Source organism: Tamandua tetradactyla, chromosome 15 (genome assembly GCF_023851605.1).
Source record: "Tamandua tetradactyla isolate mTamTet1 chromosome 15, mTamTet1.pri, whole genome shotgun sequence".
Lineage (NCBI taxonomy): Eukaryota > Metazoa > Chordata > Mammalia > Pilosa > Myrmecophagidae > Tamandua > Tamandua tetradactyla.
In genome coordinates this window covers 602,591-628,240 of record NC_135341.1, presented here as the reverse complement: position 1 = coordinate 628,240, position 25,650 = coordinate 602,591, and the positions used below count along the sequence as shown (strand labels likewise).

The 25,650-nt window shown below is 43.9% G+C and overlaps 1 protein-coding gene across 2 annotated transcripts; it reads right to left on the bottom strand.

Annotated features, from left to right (window-relative positions):
- Window positions 1-7,942: 7,942 nt before the first annotated feature.
- LOC143657831 (uncharacterized) lies at window positions 7,943-23,655 on the bottom strand. 2 transcript variants are annotated; one of them, XM_077130350.1, is made up of 8 exons: window positions 23,494-23,655; window positions 14,984-15,028; window positions 14,417-14,461; window positions 13,279-13,323; window positions 12,708-12,752; window positions 9,866-9,910; window positions 9,240-9,340; window positions 7,943-8,770 (listed from the first exon to the last, which is right to left on the bottom strand). In XM_077130350.1, exons 1-7 carry the CDS (start codon window positions 23,500-23,502, stop codon window positions 9,263-9,265), a joined length of 312 nt encoding a protein of 103 aa, XP_076986465.1. In that variant the 5' UTR covers window positions 23,503-23,655; the 3' UTR covers window positions 7,943-8,770; window positions 9,240-9,262. The 2 variants fall into 2 exon arrangements, with proteins under 2 accessions (XP_076986465.1, XP_076986463.1); XM_077130348.1 differs by lacking the exon at window positions 23,494-23,655 and having other exon boundaries at window positions 14,984-15,057.
- Between the last annotated feature and the right edge of the window lie 1,995 nt (window positions 23,656-25,650).

The window sequence follows — 25,650 nt, the reverse complement described above, 5'->3', positions numbered from 1 at the left end:
GCAAATCAGAATTTGGTCACTATTGTGAGAAAATATCATAATAACTGCATGCAACAAATTTAAAATTAGCAAAAATGCACAACCAATTATAAAGAATCCACATTCTTGCATTTCTTTTCAATTAATCCAATGAATTGGGTAATTGGAGCTGAAGGGTTACAGACTGTGCAACAGGACTAGATACAAAAACTCAAAAATGGACAGCACAATAATACCTAATTGTAAAGTAATCATGTTAAAACACTGAATGAAGCTGCATCTGAGCTATAGTTTTTTGTTTGTTTGTCTGTGTTTCTTTTTCTTTTTTTAATATATTTTTTGTATTTTTATTTTTTCTCCATATTATCATTCTATTTCTTTTTCTGTTGTTTTGTTAGTTCTTTTCCTAAATTGATGCAAATTTACTAAGAAATGATGATCATACATCTATGTGATGATATTAAGAATTACTGATTGCATATGTAGAATGGAATGATTTCTAAATGTTGTGTTAGTTAATTTTTTTAATTAATAAAAAAAATCCGGTCATTTACTACGGGTACACATCACTATTGACACTCTACATTCATTTTTGCTACCTGCCACTTATCCCTAATGTTACAAAACTTGTTTGATATTTTACGAAGAGATTCTGATTTATTAAGCAAAAGGCAGTTAACAGCTGCAGCTGAACGAGAGTTACAATTAATTGAACAATGCATTCAAAAAGGACAGCTTGTTCAAATACATCTAAAAAAGCCTGTTGATTTTATTATTTTCTTTACCTTGCAATCTCCCACAGGCCTATTTTAGCAAGATAGTGTTTTAAAATGGATTTTTTTACCAAACAATTAACAAAAATGTTTAAATACATATTTGCAAAAGATTATTTCTTTAATAGCCAAAAGTCACCAAAAATATTATCAATTAAGTAGTCATGATCTTAATCACGTAATGTGTGATCTCACAAAGGAAAAGATTCAAAGTCTATATATTTTCAATACCTCTTGGCAAATAGCATTAAATAATTTTAAAGTACAAATGAATAATCATTTGCAATGTCTAAACTTTTACAATTTATAAAAATGAACGCAATGGATTTTGCCTAAAATAGTTCTGGCTTCCCTGCTAGCTATTACTGTCTTTACTAATAATAATATTGATGGGAAAGCTGCATATGTCACCCCAGTGGAAAACAAGTTAAAAAACTAAATTAGCAGCTGTAATTCAAGTATTGCAAAGTTTTCCACAATCTCTTAATATTATTTCTGATTCGGAATAGGTCTGCCAAACATTTACTCACATTGAGACAGCTTCTTTGTTTAAAAGAAATGAATTGTCCTGAATGTTTTTACATTTACAAACATTACTCAAAAGTGAAATTACTCCCCTTTTTATCATGCATATAAAGAGCTCATACCAATCTTCCACTACCTTTATCATTACAAAATCAGCAAGCAGATTCTCTTATGGGGGTAATGCAAAATCCCACAACATTTCACAAATTAACTCATATCAATAGCAAAGGGCTGTGAAAGAAATTTCCATCTTTATCTAAACAGCAAGCTCAGGACATTGTTAGGACTTGTCAAACCTGTGAACCTTTAAATGCACTCCCATTTGCATCAGGGATTAATCCTCAAGATCAAAGAGCAAATGAATTATGGCAAATGAATGTTGTTCATATTTCACATTTTGGTAAAATGCTATATATACATGTTATCATAGACACTTGTTCTCATTTCATCTGGGCTCCCACACAATCTGGAAATCATTTTTGCCATGTTCAATCACATTTACTTAATGCTTTTGCTGTTGTGGGATGCCCTCAGTCTATTAAATGGACAATTGTCCTTATACAGGAAAATAATTTCATAAATTTTGTACTACTTTTAATATTACTCATATCACAGGAATTCCTCATAATCCCTCAAGGCAAGGAATTATTAAACGAGCTAACTGGACGCTAAAGTCTATGCTCTTTAAACAAAAAGAGGGAGATGATCAGGAAAATGACATTATGAAAATAAGTACACCTAAAGATCAATTAGCAAAAGCACTTTTTACTTTAAATTTAAAAAATTCATTTATGATAATTAATCAGACTCCTGCAGAACAACATTTTAGTGGTTTGGGAAAGAAAAATGATACAACCCAAACAGAACTGCAGCTGTAGCCAATCTATTGGAAAGATGTTAAAGATGATTTATGGAAACCAGGAATGTTAAAGGTGTGGGGTAGGGGATTTGCTCTTGTCATTACAGATGCTGGAACCTCGGTTTGGATTCCCTCGAAGAGAATAAAACCCAGACATGTCAACCCAGATGAAAATAACTAAATGGGTAATGTATATTATAGGACATATAACTTTAATTGCTGAAGGACAGGGACATAGTCATACTTACTGGGTTTATATTCCTAACCCACCTCTGCTGTGGGCCCTAACATAGGCCAATCCAACTTTACCAAAATAATCTGAATACAAGTTTAGAATTCCCAGGTGCAGTAAGAAGAAAACTGGTGTCAAATTTAACTCTTCCATTTTTAGAAAGACCTGTATGCATAACTCTATGGAAACAAAGGATACTTGCCTGTTAGATGGGAAATAAAGTTGGAATGGATGGCAATTATGTCATATGGATTGAGCAGTTATCATAATTAATGATTCCTATGGAATTGTAAGAGATGCAGCCCCTGTGGGGTCTCCCATCTCTAACTTGAAGATAACTGAGACTATACGGATAGGCAAGCTAAACCAGGGTTATTACATAGAGGATGATTTGTGTCAAGATTTGGGATGATGAATACATTATTCAGAGAATTTGGGATAATGAATACATTATTCAGAGAAATTTATGAGGAATTTTCCTAGGACTGGGACCAATTTTGGTAGTGAATTCTAGTAACTATAACTTCTCTTTAAATAGCAGCCAAAAACACTATATACAACTATGTATTAGAGATCCATATATATTTGTTAAAGTTCATATGCATATAAGAAGTCAAACTTCTAGTTGTGAAAATTATTCTCTATTCACTTGTCCCCAAGCATTTATGTTGCAGGAAAATGAGACGATTATAGCAGCAAGGAGAAGAGGTATTTGGCTGCCGGTGCAGATGTCAAGATCTTTGCAATCCTCTCCAGAAACACATATACTGATCCATTTGGCAGAACAATATCTGAAAAGGACTAATAGACTAATTGGACTCATTATTGCAGCTGTCATTGGAATCATTGGAAGCATCACAGTGGCTGCAGTCGCTGGAACTGCATTACATCAAACTATACAGATGCAGCATTGTTAGAAAAACACCAGTGAACTGTGGCATAGACAATCTCATTGATGAGCAAATTAATAATAGACTAAATGATATAAAAATGACATTGGTTCATGTTGGAGATTAAATATATAATTTAAATTGTAAAAAAGTTTAAAGTGTAAATGGAATGAAAGCAGTTTTTGTATTACCCCCTTCTAACATATAACCTGTGTGAAATAAGAATGGGAAAAGGTAAAAAGGCATCTTTTAAGGCTTTATGATAGTCCTGATATCTTAGAATTACAAAAAAGAGGTATTAGAATTATCTCAAAATAATTTACATGTAGCCTATGGAGGTAATATCACACAATCACTTACCCAAGAGCTAAAAAATCTTAGGTTTGAGACTGTTTATACTTCTGCTTCCTCCTCAGCTGTGTTTAACAACAAAAAATCAAAAGTCAGAGAGCTTGACTGGCAGCCAATGACGGATAAGACCCTTCCTTCAGAGCCTAAGAGCAACCTAAGACAGGGTGATCACCTCTGCTTATAGTCACCCTAAAAATGTGATTCTTGTTTTCCTCGGCTTATAAAATTAAAAGGGGAAAATGTAGGAGCCAAGGGTTTAAATCAAGACCTACAGAATTTGTTGGAAGCAGCTGGCCTCAGGACGGAGGCAGTAAACTGTGGAGATTGTAATGGAGAGCAGTCTGGGAGGAAGAGAATGTTTACCCCAAATGGTTATTTTAAGTATGAAAAACACTGTAAGATAAGAACTTTGCTCCCTCAGGAAATGCCTGCATATCTATTGACATCCTGTGGTATATAACTAGGATCTGGTTGAGAATAAAGTTGTCTGAAGTCTGTCTGAAGTAAACTCAAGCTTCAGACCCCTGAGCCTGTCTGTGTCTTTCTTTCTTTCTTCCTTTCTTTTTTTCTCAGCATTCCTTAATATCCTTCGAGCTCCGTTTCAATAGGAAGCAACAGTTCCCTCTCTTCCTCATTTCTCTTCCATACATCCTCCCAGTCTGCTGACAAGGTAGCTAAAAGGAGCATCAGACACAGGAACTGGCCACTGCCTGTCAGGAGCCCGAGCCCTATGGAGGGCTCCGGTGCCAGGGGAACCCTCTGGGTTTCTCTGACACGGAGGTGTCGCCACCACCCTGTCGGCCAGGCCCGCTGTGCTGTGGGCGGGGCCTCCTCCTCAGCTCCACCTCCCCGGGATCCTCCCCCCACTGACGGCGACACACATTTGTGACGCAGGCGCTGTGATCAGTCCCTGTAGTTTTTTCTTTCATTTTCATTTTTTACTTCCTGTTCTCATGCACCAGAAGACACCAAAGAAAAGGAAACATTCCTATCCTGTACATTCTGTTGTGCGGTTATACAATGAGGAATTCAGAATTCCATCACATCCTTACACATTCATCATTGTGATCATTTCTTGGGACATTTCCATCCTCCCAGACTGAGAAATAGAAAAGAAATGGAAAATATGCACACATACTGTAGCCCTTATGCCTCCTTCCTTTCTTCAGTCGCGAGCATTCCCAACTACATTGATTTTAACATTTGTTCCCTCTCTTCCTCATTTCTCTTCCATACATCATACCAGTCTGCTGACAAGGTAGCTCAAAGGAGCATCAGACACAGGAATTGGCCTCTGCCGGTCAGAAGCCCGGGCCCGGTGGTACACTTCCGGCACCAGAACCTCCCTGGGTTTTCCTGACCCGCAGGTGCTGCCACCGCACTTTAGTCAGGGTAGCTGGGCAGTGGGCGGGGCCTCCTGCTCAGCACCACCTTCCCGGGCTCCTCCCCCCACTGACTGCGACACACACTTGTGGCGCATGGGCTGTCGTCCCTGTAGTTTTCCCCTTCATTTTCGTGTTTTACTTACTGTTGTCAAGCACCAGAAGACGCCAAAGAATAGAAACGTACCTATCCTGATCATTCCGTTCTGCCATTATACAATGAGGAATTCAGAATTCCATCACACCCTTGAACATTCATCATCATGATCAATTCTTGGGACATTTCCATCCTCCCAGAAGGAGAAATAGAAAGCAAACAGGGAAAAACTGCGCACATACCATAGCCATTAGGCCTCCTTTCTTTCTTTGATCGCAAGCATTCCCAACTACACTGATTTTAACATCTGTTCCATTTCTTCCTCATTTCTATTCCATACGTCCTACCTGTCTGCTGACAAGGTAGCTCAAAGGAGCATCAGACACAGGTACTGGCCTCTGCCTGTCAGGAGCATGGGCCTGATGGTGCACTCCAGCACCAGGGAACCCTGTGGGGTTCCCAGAACTGCAGGTGCTGCCACAGCCGTGTCGGCCAGGCGGCTGGGCAGAGGGTGAGGCCTACCGCTCAACTCCACCTCCCCAAGCTCCTTCCCCCACTGACTGAGACACACATTTGTGACGCAGGGGCTGTGGTACCTGTGGTTTTTTCTTTCATTTTCGCGTTTTACTTACTGTTCTCAAGCAACAGAAGACACCAAAGAAAAGGAAACGTTCCTATCCTGATCATTCCGTTCTGCCATTATACAGTGAGGAATTCAGAATTCCATCATATCCTTGCACATCCATCATCGTGATCATTTTTTTGGGTATTTCCATCCTCCCAGAAGTAGAAATAGAAAGTAAACAGGGGAAAACTGCGCACATATCTTTGCCCTTACGTCTCCCTCCTTTCTTTGATTGTGAGCATTCCCAACTACATTGATTTTAATATCTGTTCCCTCTCATCGTCATTTCTATTCCATGTGTCCTACCAGTCTGCTGACAAGGTAGCTAAAAGGAGCATCAGACACAGGGATGGGCCTCTGCCTGTCAGGAGCCAGGGCCCGATGGTGCGTTCCGGGGCCAGGGAACCCCCTGGGATTCCATGACCCGCAGAAGCTGCCACCGCCCTGTTGGGCAGGCGACTTGGCAGTGGGCGGGGCATCCTGCTCAGCGCCACCTCCCCGGGCTCCTCCCCCCACTGACTGAGACAGATCTTTCCGACGCAGGGGCTGGTGTTCCTGTGATTTTTTTCTTTGATTTCATTCTCTCAAGTACCAGAAGACCCCAAAGGAAAGGAAACATTCCTACTTTGCTCATTCCGTTCTGCCGTTATACAATGAGTAATTCAGGATTTCATCACATACCTGCACATTCGTCAACATGATCGTTTCTTGGAACACTTTCCTCCTCTCAGAAGGAGAGATAGAAAGGAAATGGAGAAAAACTGCATACACACCATAGCCCTTTCACCTCCCTCCTTTCTTTGATCGCTAGCATTCCCAACTACATTGATTTTAACATGTGTTCCCTCTATTTCTCATTTTTATTCCATACGTTCTGCCTGTCTGTTGACAAGGTAGATAAAAGGAGCATCAGACACAGGGATTGGCCTCTGCCTGTCAGAAGCCCGGGCCCGATGGTGCGCTCTGGCATCGAAGCCACCCTGGCTGTCTGTGACCCGCAGTTGCCACCACCGCTCTGTCGGCCTGGCGCCTGTGCTGTGGGCAGAGCCTCCTACTCATTCCCACCTCCCCAGGCTCCAACCCCCTCTGAATGCGACAGACATTTCTCACACAGGGGCTGTGGTCCCTGTGACTTTTTGCTTTGTTTTCATGTTGTCCTTCCTTTTCTCAACTACCAGAATACACCAAAGACAAGGAAACTTTCCTATTTTTATTATTCCTTTCTGCCGTTATTCAATGAGGAGTTCAGAATTTCATCACATACTTGCACGTTCATCCTCATGATCATTTCTTGGAACTCTCCCATCCCCTCATAAGGAGAAATAGAAAGGAAACAGGAAAAATCTGCGCACATACCATAGCTCTTACGCCTCCCTTCTTTCTTTGACCGCTACCTTCTCAATTCCTTTGATGTTAACCTTTGTTTCCTCTCTTACTCATTTTTATGCCATACGTTCTACCTGTCTGTTGACAGGGTAGTTAAAGGGAGCATCACACACAGGGATTGGCCTCTGCCTGTCAGATGCCCGGCATGATGGTCTGCTCCGGCACCAGAGCACAATCTGGATTCCCTGACCCGCAGTTGCTGTCACCGCCCTATTGGCCTGGCAGCTGGGCCATGGGCGGGGTCTCCTGCTCAGCCCCTCCTACCCGGTCTCCTCACCCCACTGACTGCGACAGACATGTGTGATGAAGGGGCTGTGGTCCCTGTGACATTTTGTTTTGTTTTCGTGTTTTCCTTCCTTTTCTCAAGTACCCAAAGACACCAAAGCAAGGAAACTTTCCTATTTTGATCATTCCCTTCTGCCGTTATTCAATGAGGAGTTCAGAATTTCATCAAATCCTTGCATGTACATCATTGTGATAATTTCTTGGGACATTTCCATCCTCCCAGAAGGAAAAATAGAAAGGAAACAGGGAAAATGGCTCACAAATTGTAGCCCTTACACCTCCCTCCTTTCTTTGATCGCGAGCATTCCCAACTAAATTGATTTTAACATCTGGTCTTCTCTTCCTCATTTCTATTCCATACATCCTCCTGGTCTGCTGACAAGGTAGCTAAAAGGAGCATCAGACACAGGGACTGGCCACTGTCAGTCCCTAGGGTCTGTTAGGAGCCCGAGCCCTATGGAGGGCTCCGGCGCCAGGGAACCGTCTGGGTTTCTCTGACCCGCAGGTGTCGCCACCGCCCTGTCGGCCGGGCCGCTGTGCTGTGGGCTGGGCCTCCTCATCAGCTCCACCTCCCCGGGGTCCTCCACCCACTGACGGCGACACACATTTGTGATGCAGGGGCTGTGGTACCTGTGGTTTTTTCTTTCGTTTTCACGTTTTACTTACTGTTGTCAAGCACCAGAAGACACCAAAGAAAAGGAAACGTTCCTATCCTGATCATTCCGTTCTACCATTACACAGTGAGGACTTCAGAATTCCATCATATCCTTGCACATTCATCATCGTGATCATTTCTTGGGACATTTCCATCTTCCCAGAAGTAGAAATAGAAAGGAAACAGGGAAAAAGTGCGCACATATCGTTGCCCTTACGCCTCCCTCCTTTATTTGAATGTCAGTCTTCCCAACTATATTGATTTTATCATCTTTTCCCACTCTTCCTCATTTCTATTCCATACGTCCTACCTGTCTGCTGAGAAGGTAGCTAAAAGGAGGCCAGACATTCGGCTTGTCAGATCTGTTTGTCAGATTCCCGTGCCCGGTGATGCGCTTCCGGCACGATTGCTTCCCTGGGGTTCTCTGACTCACAGTTGCCACCCCTGCACTGTCAGAAGGGATGTTGAACAGTGGGCGGGGCCACCTGCTCAGCTCCACCTCCTAGGGTTCCTACCCCCACTGACTGAGACAGACCTTTTTGATGCAGGGGCTGGTGTCCCTGTAATTTTTTTCTTTGATTTCCTTCTCTCAATTACCTGAAGACACCAAAGGAAAGGAAACATTCCTACTTTGCTCATTCCGTTCTGCCATTATACAATAAGTAATTCAGAATTTCATCACATGCGTGTACATTTGTCATCATGATCGATTCTTGGGACATTTTCACCCTCTGTGAAGGAGATATTGAAAGTAAATGGAGAAAAACTGCATACACACCATAGCCCTTTCTCCTCCCTCCTATCTTTGATCGTTAGCATTCTCAACTACATTGATTTTAACAACTCTTCCCACTATTTCTCATTTTTATTCCATTCGTTCTTTCTGTCTGTTGACAAGGTAGATAAAAGGAGCATCAGACACAGGTATTTGAAAGTGCCTGTCAGATGCCTGGGCCCAGTGGTGCGCTACCGGTTCCAGAGACTCTCTGGTGTTCCCTGACCCACAATTGCTGCCACCGCTCTCTCGGCCAGGAGGATGGGAAGTGTGCGGGGCCTCCTACTCAGTTCCACCTCCCAGGGCTCATCCCCACACTGATTGCAACAACCTTTGTGAGGCACTGGCTGGGGTCCCTGTGATGTTTTCTTTGATTTCCTTCTCTCAAGTACCAGAAGACAACAAAGGAAAGGAAACATTCCTACTTTACTCATTCCATTCTGCTGTTTTACAATGAGTAATTCAGGACTTCTTCACATAACCGCAAATTGGTCATCATGATCATTTCTTCGGACATTTTCATCCTCTGAGAAAGAGTGATAGAGATGAAACGGAGATAAATTGGGCACATATCCTAGCCCTTTCACCTCCCTCCTTTCTTTGATCGCTAGCATTCCAAACTACATTGATTTTAACATCTGTTCTCCCTATTTCTAATTTTTATTCCATACGTTCTGCCTATCGGGGGACAAGGAAGATAAAAGTAGAATCAGACGCAGGGATTGGCCTCTGCCGGTCAGAAGCCCAGGCCCGGGGGTCGCTTCTGGCACCAGAACCTCCCTGGGGTTCCCTGACCTTCAGTTGCGGCCACTGTCCTGTTGGCCGGGCGGCTGGGCAATGGCCGGTCATCCTGCTCAACTCCACCTCCCAGAACTCCTACCCCCACTGACTGCGACAGGTCTTTGTGAGGTGGGGGCTTGGGCCACTGTGATTTTTTTCTTTGATTCCCTTCTCTCACGTATCAGAAGACATCAAAGGAAAGGAAACATTCCTACTTTGCTCATTCCATTCTGCCGTTATACAATGAGTAATTCAGGATTTCTTCACATACCTGCACATTCGTCATCATGATCGTTTCTTGGGACATTTTCGTCCTCTGAGAAGAAGAGATATAAAGGAAATGGAGAAAACTGCACACACACCATAGCCCATTCGCCTCCCTCCTTCCTTTGATCACTAACATTCCCAACTACATTGGTTTTAACATCTGTTCCCCTATTTCTTATTTTTATTCCGTATATTCTGCCTGTCTGTTGAAAAGGTAGATAAAAGGAGCAGCAGACACAGGGAAAGGCCTCTGAATGTCAGAAGCCGGGGCCGCTGATACGCTTCCCGCACCAGAGCATCCCTGTGGTTTCCTGACCAACAGATGCTGCCACCTCCCTGAAGAGCGGGAGACTAGGCAGTTGGTGGGGCCTCTTGCTCAGCTCCACCTCCCAAGGCTCTTCCCCCACTGACTGTGACATAACTTTGTAACACAGGGGCTGGAGTCCCTGTGATTTTTTTCTTTGATTTCCTTCTGTCAAGTACCAGAAGACACCAAAGGAAAGAAAATATTCCTACTTTGCTCATTCCGTTCTGCCGTTATACAATGAGTAATTCAGGATTTCATCATATACCTGGACGTTCATCATCATGATCGTTTCTTGGGATACTTTCATCCTCTCATTAGGAGAGATAGAAAGAAAACGGAGAAAAACTGCCTACACACCATAACCTTTCACCTCCCTCCTTTCCTTGATCGCTAGCATTCCCAACTACAGTGATTTTAACAACTCTTCCCACTATTTCTCATTTTTATTCCATACGTTCTGCCTGTCTGTTGACAAGGTACATAAAAGGAGCATCAGACACAGGGATTGGCCTCTGCCTGTCAGAAGCCCCGGTCCGGTGGTGCGTTTCCAGCACCAGAGCCTCCCTGTCGTTCCCTCACCGGCATTTGCTGCCACTGCCCTGTCGGGAAAGCGGCTGGGCAGTGGGGGGGACCTCCCAGGGCTTCTCCCAGGGCTCCTACCCCCACTGACTGAGGCAGACCTTTTTGATGCAGGGGCTGGTGTCCCTGTGAATTTTTTCTTTGATTTCCTCTCTTAAGTACCATAAGACACCAAAGGAAATTAAACATTCCTACTTTGCTCATTCCATTCTGCCGTTATACAATGAGTAATTCAGGATTTCTTCACATACCTGCAAATTGGTCATCATGATCATTTCTTGGGACATTTTCGTCCTCTCAGAAGGAGAGATAGAAAGGAAATGGAGAAAAACTGTGCATACACCATAGCCCTTTCACCTCCCTCCGATCTTTAAATGCTAGCATTCCCAAGTACATTGATTTTAACACTTGTTCCCTCTATTTCTCATTTTTATTCCATACGTTCTGCCTGTCTGTTGACAAGGTAGATAAAAGGAGCATCAGACACAGGAATTGGTCACTGCATGTCAGAATCCCGGGCCCAGTGCTGCACTTCTGGCACCAGAACCTACCTGGGGTTCCCTGACCCGCATTTGTCTGCACCGCCCTGTTGCGCGGGTGGCTGGGCAGTGGCAGGGACTCCTGCTCAGCTGCACCTCCCACTGCTCTTACAACCACTGACTATGGCAGACCTTTGTGATGCAGGGGCTGGTGTCCCTGTGATTTTCTTCCTTGATTTCCTTCTCTCACCTACCAGAAGATACCAAAGGAAAGGAAACATTCCTAGTTTGCTCATTTCATTCTCCGTTGTACACTGAGTAATTCAGGATTTCTTCACATACATGCACATTCGTCATTATGATCGTTTCTTGGGACATTTTCGTCCTCTGATGAGGAGAGATATAAAGGAAACCGAGAAAAAGTGTGCACACATCATAGCCCTTTCACATCCTTCTTTTCTTTGATGGCCTGAATTCCTATCTACATTGATTTTAACATCTGTTTCCTCTATTTCCCATTTTTATTCCATAGCTTCTGCCTGTCTTTTGACAAGGTAGATAAAAGGAGCTCAGACACAGGGATTGGCCTCTGCATGTAAGAAGTCCAGGCCCGGTGGTGTGCTTCTGGCACCAGAGCCTCCCTGGGGTCCCATGGCCCGCATTTGCCGCCACTGCCCTGTCGGACGGCGGCTGGGCAGTGGGCGGGGCTTCCTGCTCAGTACCCCCCCAGGGCTCCTCCCCCCACTGACTGAGACTGACCTTTGTGATGCAGGGGCTGGTGTCCCTGTGATTTTTTCTTTGATTTCCTTCTCTCAAGTACCAGAAGACACCAAAGGAAAGGAAACATTCCTACTTTGCTCACTCTGTTCTGCGTTATACAATGAGTAATTCAGGATTTCATCACATACCTGCACATTCGTCATCGTGATCGTTACTTAGGACACTTTCATCCTCTCAGAAGGAGAGATAGAAAGGAAATGGAGAAAAACTGCACACACACCATAGCCCTTTCTAATCCCTCCTTTCTTTGATCGCTAGCATTCCCAAGTACATTGATTTAAACATGTGTTCCCTCTACTTCTCATTTTTATTCCATAAGTTCTGCCTGTCTGTTGGCAAGTTAGATAAAAGGAGCATCAGACACAGGGATTGGCCTCTGTCTGTCAGAAGCTTGGGCCCGGTGGAGCGCTTCCTTCACCAGAGCCTCCCTGAGGCTTCCTGACCTGCAGTTGCCACCAAAGCCCTGTCAGCCAGGCTGCTTCGCCATGGGCGGGGCCTCTTGCACAGCTCCACCTCCCAGGGCACATCCCCCCACTGACTGTGACAAGACATTTGTGATGCAGGGGCTGGGGTCCCTGTGATTTTTTTCTTTGATTTCTTTCTCTCAAGTACCAGAAGACACCAAAGGAAAGGAAACATTCCTGCTTTGCTCATGCCGTTCTGCCGTTATACAATGAGAAATTCAGGATTTCATCACGTACCTGCACATTTGTCATCATGACCATTTCTTCAGACGTTTTCATCCTCTGAGAAGGAGAGATTGAATGGAAATGGAGAAAAACTGCACACACACCATAGCCCTTTCTAATCCCTCCTTTCTTTGGTCACTACTATTCCCACCTACATTGACTTTAACATCATTTCTCCCTATTTCTCATTTTTGTTCCACACGTTCTGTCTGTCTGTTGACAAGGTAGACAAAAGGAGCATCAGACACAGCGATTGGCCTCTGCCCGTCTGAAGCCTGGGCCCGGTGTTGCGCTTCCGGCACCAGAGCCTCCCTGGTGCTGGCTGACTCGCAGTTGCCGCCACCACACTGTCGCCCTTGCGGCTGGGCATTGGGCGGGGCCTCCTACTCAGCTCCACCTCTCAGGGCTCCTCCTCCCACTGACTGCGACAGACCTTTGTCATGCAGGGGCTGGGGTCCCTGTGATTTTTTTCTTTGATTTCCTTCTCTCAAGTAAGAGAAGACACCGAAGGAAAGGAAACATTCCTATTTTGCTCATCCGTTCTTCTGTTATACAATGAGTAATTCAGGACTGCATCACATACCTGCATATTCGTCATCATGACCGTTTCTTGGGACATTTTCATCCTCTGAAGGAGAGATAGAAATGAAATGGAGAAAAACTGCACAAACATAATAGCCTTTTTGCCTCTCCCCTTTCTTTGATCGCTAGCATTCCCAAATACATTGACTTTAACAGCTGTTCCCTCTATTTCTCATTTTTATTCCATACGTTCTGCCTGTTTGTTGACAAGGTAGATAAAAGAGCATCAAGAACAGTGATTGGCCTCTGCCTGTCAGGTGCCCTGGTCTGGTGGTGCGCTTCCGGCACCAGAGCCTCCCTGGTGCTGCCTGACATGCAGTTTCTGCCACCGCAATGTAGGCTGGGTGGCTGGGCAGTGGGCGGGGCATCCTGCTCAGCTCCACCTCTCAGGGCTCCTCCTCGCACTGACTACGACAGACCTTTGTGAGCAGGGGCTTGGGTCCCTGTGATTTTTTTCTTTGATTTCCTTCTCTCAAGTACCAGAAAACATCAAAGGAAAGAAACATTCCTACTTTGCTCATTCCGTTCTGCCATTATACAATGAGAAATTCAGGATTTCCTCACATCCCTGCACATTCGTCATCATGACCCTTTCTTGGGACGTTTTCATCCTCTCAAAAAGATAGATAGACAGGAAATGGAGAAAAAGTGCGCACACATCATAGCCCTATCGCCTCCCTCTGTTCTTTGATCACTAGCCTTCCCAACTACATTGAGTTTAACACCTGTTCCCTCTATTTCTCATTTTTATTCCATATGTTCTGCCTGTCTGTTGACAAGGTAGATAAGAGGAGCCTCAGATATAGGGATTGGCCTCTGCTGTCAGAATCCCAGGTCCGGTGGTGCGCTTCCTGCACCAGAGACTCCTTGGGGTTCCCTGAACTGCAGTTTTTGCCACCTCACTGTCGGACAGGTGACTGGGCAGAGCGAGGGCCCTCCTGCTCAACTCCAATTCCCAGGGGTCCTCCCACACTGACTGCGACAGACCTTTGTGATGCAGGGGCTGGGGTTCCTGTGATTTTTTTCCTTTGATTTCCTACTAGCAAGTACCAGAAGACAACAAAGAAAAGAAATCATTCCTATTTTGCTCATTCCGTTTTCCCATTATGCAATGAGTAACTCAGGATTTCATCACATACCTGCACATTCGTCATCATGACTGTTTCTTGGGACCTTTTTGTCCTCTGAGAAAGAGAAATAGAAAGGAAATGGAGAAAAACTGTGCACACACCATAGCCCTTTCACCTCCCTCCTTTCTTTGATCACTAGCATTCTGAACTACATTGACTTTAACATCTGTTCCCTCGATTTCTCATTTTTGTTCCATACATTCTACTGGTCAGTTGACAAGGTAGATAAATGAGCATCAGACACATGGTTTGGCCTCTGCTGTGAGAAGCCTGGGCCCTGTTGTGTGCTTCCGGCACCAGAGCCTCCCTCAGATTCCCTGACCCGCAGTTGCTGCCTCTGCCCTGTTTGCCAGGAGCTTTGCATGGGTGGGGCCTCCTGCTCAGCTCCACCTCCCAGGGCTCAGCCATCTACTGACTGCAACAGATCTTTGTGATGCAGTAACTTGTGGCCCTGTGATTTTTTCTTTGATTTCCTTCTCTCAGGTACCATAAGACGCAAAAGGAAATGACACATTCCTATTTTGCTAATTCCGTTATGCTGTTATACAATGAGTAATTCAGGACTTCATCACATACCTGCACATTCGTCATCATGATCGTTTCTTGGAATATTTTCTTCCTCTCCGAAGGAGACATAGAAAGGAAACAGAGAAAAACTGCATGCACACCATAGCCCTTTCACTTCCCTCCTTTCTTTGATTGCTAGCATACACAACAACATTGATTTTAACATCTGTACCTTTATTTCTCATTTTTATTCTATACGTTCTGCTTGTCTGTTGACAAAGTAGATAAAAGGAGCATCAGACCCATGGTTTGGCCTCTGTCTGTCAATACCCCAGGCCCAGTGCTGCACTTCCAGCATCCAATTTTCCCTCGGGTTCCCACACCCGCATTTGTTGCCACCGCCCTGTCAGCCAGACATTGGGTGGGTCATCCTGCTCAACTCCACCTCCCAGGCCCTCTCCCCCCACTGACTGCGACAGACCTTTGTGATGCAGGGCCTTGGGTACTTGTGTTTTTTTCCTTTGATTTCCTACTAGCAAGTACCAGAAGACAACAAAGAAAAGAAATCATTCCTATTTTGCTCATTCCATTCTGCCGTTACACAATGAGTAATTCAAGATTGCATCACATACCTGCACATTCGTCATCATGATGGTTTCTTGGAAAATTTTCATCCTCTCAGAAGGAGAGATAATAAGGAAACAGAGAAAAACTGTGCACATACCGTAGACCTTTCGCGTCACTCTTTTCTTTGATCGCTAACATTCCCAACTACATTGATTTTAGCATCTGTTCCCTCTATTACTCATTTATATTCCATACGTTCTGCCTGTTTGTTGACAAGGTAGATAAAAGGAGCATCGGACACAGGGTTTGGTTCTGGGGGGTGCTTGCAGCCTCTCCAGCTGGTCCAGACTGGGGTATGCTGTGTGTCTGGTTACTATTGTGACTCCAGGAACTGTTCTGTACTGTTTCTGGTTATTTAGTAGTTGTTCTGGAGGACAAACTAAAATGTGCATGTTGTTAAGCTACCATATTGACCCAGAACTCCATTCTGGGTTCTCTGTTTCCTTTCCACCTCTCATTCTGAGAGGACAAAAATTTTCCAATAAATGATCATGATGACAAATGTGCAGGTATGTGATGAAATCCTGAATTACTCATTGTATAACAGTAGTATGGAAAGAGCAAAATGGGAATGTGTCATTTCCTTTTGTGTCTTCTGGTACTTGAAAGAAGGAAATCAAAGAAAAAAATCACATGGCCCCAAGTCACTGTGTCACAAAGATCTGTTGTGGTCAGTGAGTGGAGGAGCCCTGGGAGGTACAGCTGAGCAGGAGGCCCACCCATGCCCAGCAGCCCGGCCAACAGGGCAGAGGTGACAACTGTGGGTCAGGGAACTCCAGGGAGGCTCTGGTGTCAGAAGCACACCACCGGCCCCAGGCTTCTGACAAGCAGGGGTCAATCCCTATATCTGATGCTCCTCTCATCTACCTTGTCAACAGACAGGCAGAAAGTATGGAATAAAAATGAGTAATAGAGGGAACAGATGTTAAAATCAATGTAGTAATAAATGCTAGTGATCAAAGAAAGGAGGACAGTTTGGTCTGGGAAAATCTGGCTGGGGTCTATAATATCTAAGTAGACCCTCCTAAGTGTGTTGGGGGGAAAGGCACCACACAAGCAGGGCTAGAAACAAGAAAACAAGAACTGAAAAATTCTCCTTTGTTAAACAAAACTTAAGCTAAAGGTCCAGATAAAGCTGAATGGAATGTCAAAGAACAGATAGACAATGAATTCATCCAGCAAGAAAACTTTAGATAAAAGAAGTGAAAGCAATCTCCAGAATAAACTAATTAAGGTAATTAAATGCCTAGATGCCAGCAAAAAATAACAAATCACACTAGGAAAACTGAAGATATGGCCCAGTCAAAGGAACAAACCAACAATTCAAATTACATACAGGAGCTAAAACAACTAATTCAGAATGTACAAACAGACATGGAAAACCTCATCAAAAACCAAATGAATGAATTGAGGGAGGATATAAACAAGGCAAGGAAAGAACAAAAAGAAGAAACTGAAAGTCTGAAAAAACAAATCACAGAACTCACGGGAATGAAAGACACAGTAGAAGAGATGAAAAAAACAATGGAAACCTACAATGGTAGATTTCGAGAGACAGAACCTTAGATTTCTGAACTGGAGGACAGAACATCTGAAACCCAACAGGAAACAGAAACTATAGAAAAAAAATGAGCAGGGACTCAGGGAATTGAAAGACAATATGAAGCACAAGAATATACGTGTTGTGGGTGTCCCAGGAGGAGAAGAGAAGGGAAAAGGAGGAGAAAAACTAATGGAGGAAATTATCACTGAAAAGATCCCAACTCTTATGAAAGACTTAAAATTACAGATCCAAGAAGTGCAGCATACCTCAAAGAGAATAGATCCAAATTGACATACTCCAACACATTTAATAATCAGAATGTCAGAGGTCAAAGAGAAAGAGAAGATCTTGAAAGGAGCAAGAGAAAAGCAAGCCATCACATAAAAAGGAAGTGCAATAAGACTATGCACAGATGTAACAGCAGAAACCATGGAGGTGAGAAGACAGTGGGATAATATATTTAAATTATTAAAGGGGAAAACTGCCAACTAAGAATTCTATATCCAGCAAAATTGTCCTTCAAAAATGAGGGAGAAATTAAAACATTTTCAGACAAAAAATCACTGAGAGAATTTGTGACCAAGAGACCAGCTCTGCAAGAAATACTAAAGGGAACACTAGAGACAGATGCGAAGGAAGAAGAGAGAGGTGTGGAGAAGACTGCAGAAATGAAGACTATGAGTAAAGGTAAAAAGAAGGAAAATTAGATAAGACATATAAAATCCAAAAGGCAAAATAGTGGAAGAAAGTACTACCCATGCAGTAATAACACTGACTGTTAATGGATTAAACTCTGCAATCAAAAGACATAGTCTGGCAGAATGGATTAAAAAACAGGACCCATCTATATGCTGTCTCTACTCAAAGGACATGAGGCCATGGACACAAATGGACATTTACACACCAATGTTTATAGCAGCATTATTAACAATTACCAAGAGATGGAAACAGCCAAAATGTCCATCAACAGACAGTTGGCTAAACAAACTGACATTTACATAAGATGGAATATTATACAGCTGTAAGACAGAATAAAGTTATGAAGTATGTAACAACATGAACGGACCTTATGGATATCAAGCTGAGTGTGATTAGCCAGAAACAAAAGGACAAATACTGTATGGTCTCACTGATATAAACTGATATTAGTGAATAAAGTTAGAATATTTCCTTGGTAACAGAGACCATCAGCAGATAGAAATAGGGCAAGATATTGGGTAATTGGAGCTGAAGGGATACAGATTGTGCAACAGGACTGAATATAAAAACTCAGAAATGGATAGCACAATATTACCTAACTGTAATACAATTATGTTAAAACACTGAATGAAGCTGCATATGAGAATGATAGAGGGAGGAGGGCTGAGGCATAAATGAAATCATAAATAAAGATAGATGATAAAGATTGAGATGGTATAATCTAGGATAGCCTAGAGTGTATAATGATAGTGACTAAATGTACAAATTTAAAAAATGTTTTTGCATGAGGAAGAACAAAAGAATGTCATTACTGTAGTGTGCTGAAAATAGATGGCCCTTAATATTTTAAAATTTCAACTAATGGGTGAGACTAAAGCAAAAAATGTTTATTTGGTACAAATCTATACTTTTGACTAGTGCCTCTCCTAATATAACTTATGTAGATAGTTGATTGAACACTTTAAGTACGTGGAACTTTGTATAGGACATGAGATTTTGTTGGTTTGTCCAGGTGATGCCCTGATGAATCCCAGAGTGATTTGATCAGTGAAGGGGAAAGTATTTGCAAAGCTCCCTCCCAGGAATGGTGAGAATGGGCAAAAACTCAACTTCCCCAAGTTGAATTTTTGATATTCTCACAAGCAGTGTGGACAATCAAAGCTATAGGCTGAGCCCCCAGTATTGGGGTTTGTTCATATGAAACTTAACCTTACAGGGGATAGGTCAATCCTACTTAAAATTAAGCCTAAGAGTCACCCCTAAGAGAGTCTCTTTTGTTGCTCAGATGTGGCCTTCCTCCTTTCTTGATCACTAGAATTCAAATCTACATTGATTTTAACATTTTTTCCCTATTACTCATTTTTATTCCATACGTTCTGCTGTCTGTTGACAAGGTAGATTAGAGGAGCATCTAACACAGAGATTGGCCTCTGCCTGTCAGAACCGGGCCCGGAGGTGAGTTTCTGCACCAGAGCCTTCCTGGGGTTCCCTGACTTGCAGTTGCCATCATGCGCTGTGGGCCGGGTGGCTGACCAATGGGCAGCGCCTCCTGCTCAGCTCCACCTCACAGGGATCCTCCACCAACTGACTGCGACAGATTTTTGTGACCCAAGGGCTGGTTACCCTGTGATTTTTTTCTTTGATTTCCTTCTCTCAAGTACCAGAAGACATCAAAGGAAAGGAAACATTTCTTCTTTGTTCACTCCGTTCTGCTGTTATACAATGAGTAATTCAGGATTTCATGACATACCTGCACATTCATTATCATGATCATTTCTTGGAACATTTTCATCCACTCAGGAGAGATGGAAAGGAAAGAGAGAAAAACTGCACACACACCATATCCTTTTTGCTTCCCTCCTTTCTTTGATCACTAGAATTCAAAAATACATTGATTTTAACATCTGTTCCCTCTATTACTCATTTTTATTCCATATATTCTGCCTTTATGTTGACAAGGGAGATAAAAGGAGCATCAGACACAGGGTTTAGTTCTGGGGGGTGCACCAGGAGCTACTCCTCAGCCCACGTTTGGGGTCTCCATTGGGCAGCAACTGGGAGCCACCAGCTTTGGCCCCACTTACTCTCTGGCAAACTTGGCGGTGCCACCACATGATGCAGGCATAAGGTCTCCTGCTGCCCAGCCACCAGTGGCAGCATGACAGAACCAGTGTTTCCAGGACTCACACCCCCACGCTTCAGCTTTGGGATCCCTGCTGGCACCAAGAGGGCCTATGGAAACAACACAGGTGTTGCCACCAATGACACAAACCTGACTCCTGGCTTTGCTACTGCCACAGGGATGCCCAGCACTGGTGATAGCAGCTCACTGGGTGCAAAGGCTGATAGAGGACCACTTGTCTTTACAGGACCTGCAGCCATGAAGGGAATTACAGGTTATGGGGTCAGTGTGCCCGCCCCACCACCCAGTTCAATGTCTGGAGCTCTGAACTTTGGGGAAGGGCCAAGCGGTAGAGGCAGCATCACTTCTGTTCCACAGACAGCAACCATACAGGGTATGCCTAGTGCAAGAGCAGTGGGAGGTGAGAGCACACAACATGGGCACGGGGACCCTTTAGTTCCCTCTTTAGACCAAGGGAACTGGAGTCCACTTGGCTGAAATTCAGGTGGTTCAGTGGGAGGAGATGGCAGCACTGCTGGGCTAGGAGGCCCTTCAGTTCCCGCTGCCCATCTAGGGACCCGAGGCCCACCTGCCCAAAACACAGGTGGTTCGCTGGCAGGACACAGCAGCACAGCTGTGCATGGGGGTGCTTGAGTTCCCTCTGCCCATCAAGGGTCTTGGGACCCACCTGGCCAAAAGACAGGTGGGTCAGAGGGCAGACACAGCAGGACAGCTGTGCTAGGGGGACCTTCTGTTCCCTCTGTCCACCAAGGGACCTCAGGGACATCTGCCCAAACTACAGGTGGGTCGGTGGGAGGAGACAGCAGCACAGCTGTGCTAGGGGGACCTTTCACTGCTGGCTTTGGTGGAAACGACTGCCCTTTGCATGGGCAAGTGAGGAAGCAGCCTCGCCTTGGTGAACCCCCATCACCTATCCAGGTCTCAAGGAGACATTTCTTTCAGCCCAAGACACAGCATCTTGGCAAGGTAGAAGCAAAACTCACTTTGGGAACATTGAGTATCTGAGGTCCTTTCGGAATGGCCTTTCCATGTTTGCAAAGAAGCTCCCATCCTAGTGCTGCTCAACTCAACCTGCTCCCTCTCCATATTTATATATAAATGCATTGTTGCTAATTTCCTCCGCTCGTGTGTCTTTGTTCTTTATGTCAACTGTGGAGGAAGGACTGGCTGATACGAGTGGTGATGTGTTGTGACAGACCTAGCTAAAGATCTCTGGCCAAACAAAGAGGATGGGGAGTTAGCCATATTTTATGATTGCTTTTACTAGCTTCTAGTAGCCTCTGGCATTGGAGCATTAGGGATGGCAATGCAGGAGGAAGCAAGGCCCAGAAAAAGGAGAAACGAGGTGACCCACACTTTTCTCTCTCCTCTGAGCTTATCCCCCACCCCCTCTGACCTCACCGTAGAGCCTATCGTGCCTGGTGCATATCAAGAATTCACACTTTCTAATTGCAGTCTTTAAAACTGTTTAAATGTCTTTTTTTGTAACTTCTTATTTAACTTAGCATTAGACTAATATCCTTGCACATTCATCCCTCACTCAGAATGGATGACTTGGCATCACATGCTGGGCCCGGAGGAACAGAGGAAGCAAGAGCTCGGGTGCACTCTGTAGTTGTTGAACCTGTTAAGTGATGGTTTTTACCTGTTCCCAAGACGTTAACGCTCTTCCTTATAGTGTCAGAAAAATCTCTTGTTAATAATCAGTCTGCCTCTAGTCTACACCACTAAAAGATCAAAGCACAAGATACTATATTATGGCTATGTAAAACTGCATCCAGATCTGATTGACCGTGGGGTCTTACTGTTTCTTTCATAAACATAATTGAAGAAAATAACATCTTTCTAAGGCAACCCACCACCCAGGAGAACCATCTTTACATGGTACAAGAGAAAAATGTAATCATTTCCTTCAGCTGTTTACAAATTTTTCTTTATTCAAGGTGGCCTCGATACTACGTCTCTGTGCTAGGAATGGGGAGAGAGCCTTAATAGACACCTCTTGCCCCAGAGAAATCTACAATGTCATGGGGGAGACAGGTGAGTAGAGTCAAAATATAGCACTGGTGGTGGAAATACAAAAGTAATAGAAAGTAGGAAGGACTTACTATGACAGGGTGAGATGAAACATGGACTGTGCCTCAAAGAAGGATGAGGAAGGTGCCAGGTATTGAAGGTCTATTGCCAGGACAAATAAAAGGAGGCTAAAAGGCAGGTAAAGAAGAGAGATCATCAGTAAGTGGGACACTTTCAGGAGGTCCCATGTGACTGAAAAGGGACGTCAAAGCCAGGAGATGTAGCTGCACGGTTTGGCAGTGGCAGATCACGGCCAACGTTACCATATTTGTCCCTTTCCTGAAAGAAAGTAAATTCACGTAAAGATAGTAAGCAAAAACAAGTGAGAATAGCATACATTGATCTTAGAAAATATCCTTTTGGCTGCGAGAGGTAAGAATGAATGGTCCCAGAAGAGAGACAAAGAGACTTCTGGGAAACGTGGCAATGACCCAAGCAAAGAAGAGCTGACAATCTCCTGGTCTGTACTAGCTGACAGGATGAAGGGGTGAGAGAACAAGGAAGTGAAGAAGGTAACTGCAACCAGACCAGGTCTATCTAGCCATCTTGCACGTGTCAATGCACAGAAGCAGTTTGGGAGAAGCTGTAATTACGACCTTAAATATTGTGGGATGTCTCTGAGGATCCAGGCAATATTCCGAAGGCAGTTCATTTGCTCATCCATTTCAGATGCATTGACTATCTTGGATGCAGTAAGGGATTATTTGAGATTGCAGCATGGGAACTGAGATTGGTGGAGAGAGGAACATGGGTTTCCACTGAAAGGGTGGACAGGGTAAGCCTCACTAGGAGGGTGAGAAGTGAGCAAATTCTATAAAGAGGTAATCAAGTCAGACATCTGAGGGAAGAGGCTTCCAGAGGATGGGAATTGCAGATGTTGGGAATAAGCACAGGTGGGGCCCACAGGATGGATTCTGGCATCTGCTGTCCCCAGGGAGTAAGAGTGGAATCTGCAAATGGGAGAATGGGGGCAGAGGAGGACTGAGAAGATGTGGATGGAATTCTCTGCCCCATCATGTATTTATCGGTTATGTAGTCACAAACAGCTGACTCAGGCCACAAGGGTCTGCATGTCTTCAGTGCTTTCCCAGGATAAAAAGTCTCTTCATGTCAATTTCTCAGCTTGTGGAATAAAATTCAATAGTGTAGGAAAGAGACTTGTCATGTATCATTGTTTGTAGAATATGTGAATAGACGAGAGATGTATAAATGGCTGGCTGGCTGGCTGGCTGGCTGGGTGATGGAAAACATGTTACATAGACAGACAGATAACTGGGCAAGCAGACTGAGTATGGAGAACTGCGTGTACATCGGTAGGTAGATGACAGAGATAAGAAGAGGATGGGTGGTTGAATGGATAGAGAGATAGACAGAAACAGACAGATATGTATGCTCAACAAGTGACTTCCTAAGGCTGTCGTGCTTTGAGCATTTTTACCAAGCAACTCAAATAGGCGATGCCCATTTGCAAGGGAGTATAGAAGTACTTACTCGACCCATCAGGAAGTCAACACATGGAAACACACATAGTCATCAGCCAGGGTCGATGCGCTAGCAACATGGATCGAATGGTGGCCCTTCAAAGACGTGTCCACATCCCAGTCCCTGGACCTGTAAATGTTACATGCTTGGAAAAAGGGTCCTATTAGATGGAATTATATTCACCCTCTTGTGATAATGAGCTCATGCTAGGTGATTTCGATGGAACTTAAATCCTGTAGCATGTCCCCTTTCAGTAGAGGGAGATTGGAGACAGAAAAGAGGACATAGACACAAAGATGAAAAGGTGACATGAAGACCCAGGCAAATAATGAACTGATGTTTCCATAAGCCAAGGAAGCGGATCATAATGTGACTATAGACTAGGCCATGAGCATGTTTTGTCCTTGGCCCTTCTGATCTCCACAGGTGATAATGATAATGAAGAATAGATAATGTCTTTCTATTATTTCACACCACTGGGTTCACGCTAATTTGTTACTGCTGCCCCAGTAAACTGATATCTTCAGTAAAAGACTTTTCCACAGGACTCAAAACTTTTACTGCACAAACCTGTCTGATCTACTCAAAATAATCTTCCACCTGTTTAGGCCGAACATCCCGACACACTGAAAGACCCAGACACAAATCCACCCTCCCTGGAAGCATTGAATGCATTTCAAAATGGACATTTTACACCCCCTCAACTACTCCTTTTGATTCCTTGATGTTCCCAGATAATACCCCAGAGACTGGGGCCTCTTAATGGCCTCCTACTATGCACAACGTCATGTTTCATCCTGATTTGGAAGGGGTTCGGAAATACAGCAACAGGGTGAAAGTGGAGGCCAAATGACCCCTTTCCTTTTTGGAAAACTTGGTTCAGAAACTTACATTCCTGTGATAGTCCAGGTGTTATAACTGAACCCTGGAAATGGTCAGATTTAAGAACTAGCAATTCACAAGGCTGCAGAAACAGAAGAAACCCATGGTAAGCCTCAAGGAAGAGAAGAGAATGAATCGAGGCAAGCAGGTCCAGCTACAAACTCTTCCCACAGTTTCCCAGGTAAGTCACTTGACAGTTCCAGAAGTGGGGTGAAAAGAGAGGAACAGAGCTTGGAAGACCCTAGAGAGCTCCCTTGCCTGGACTGAAACCCCAGGGGCAGGGAAGGCAGAGTCCTGCACTGTCTTCTACCCCCAAACACAATGCAAAAGAAATCAGAAATCTCTTTCACCCTGACTTATGCTTGGTACCCTAATGGCTGGAGACGAGAGCAAAAAACATCTTGATTAGCTGCTAAGAAAAACCCTGTGAAAGCAGATTCTACCACACACCTCAAAGGAAGGATGCTGACCTCTATTCTCCAAGTATTTCTTGCCAAGCGTACCGCCAACATTCTTAATATTTCAGCTACATATGCCCTATGGCAAAGTCATGCGTGCTTTCCTGATGCAAAAGTGGAATGTATCTATGGGAATAAGGGAAAGCATGAGAAGCCATGTATCAAACTTTGGGAAATGACTCTATTGAGGTCAATCTCTGCTAACACTTATTACAGGTGAATCTTGTTCAACAGCATGAATGCACTTTCTCTTCTGTATCTGGAAGGGGATCATAAATCAGACCAGTTACAAACTGTGCAGCCAGGCTCGATTAGAAGAGAAATCCAATGCCCAATGGTGCTCTGTTGGCAAGTGAGCTTTCCTGCTCATTCTTACCAATTCAAAAAAGTATGCCTCATGGCAAAGTCATGTATGTTCCTGATGTGAAAGTGAAATGTATCTATGAGAATAAGGAAAAACATCAGAAGCCACATATCAATCTTTCCAAAACGACTCTACTGAGGTCAATCTCTGCTACCCCTTATTTCAGGTTAACCTTAGTCAACAGCATGAATGTACTTTCTTTTCTGTATCTCAATTGTGATCATAAATAATATGTTCTCTACCACTTTGTTTTGTAAGCTGTATTACTGTGGTCACACTTCATTCTCTTTCCACGTGAGCATCCCTGTATTGCAGCACAATTTGTTGAATTTTTCTTTTGATTGGTGTTTTTCCTGTTACTTTGTTTGTTTACAAGATGCATAGGATGGTAATAAAACCTGGGTCTCCTGCATGGTAGGCTAGAATTACCTTCCTGAACTATCCTTGCACCCACACCACTTT

Coding starts and splice junctions, on each gene's coding strand:
- LOC143657831 (XM_077130348.1), bottom strand. CDS start 15,043: ATGTCTCCTTCGGAGAGGAAGAAAATATTCCAAGAAACGATCATGATG. Junction 14,462..14,983: donor TCATGATGACGAATGTGCAG/GTATGTGATGAA, acceptor TCTCTTTCTCAG/AGGACAAAAAGGTCCCAAGA. Junction 9,911..12,707: donor TCATGATGACAAATGTGCAG/GTACGTGATGAA, acceptor TCTTCTTCTCAG/AGGACGAAAATGTCCCAAGA.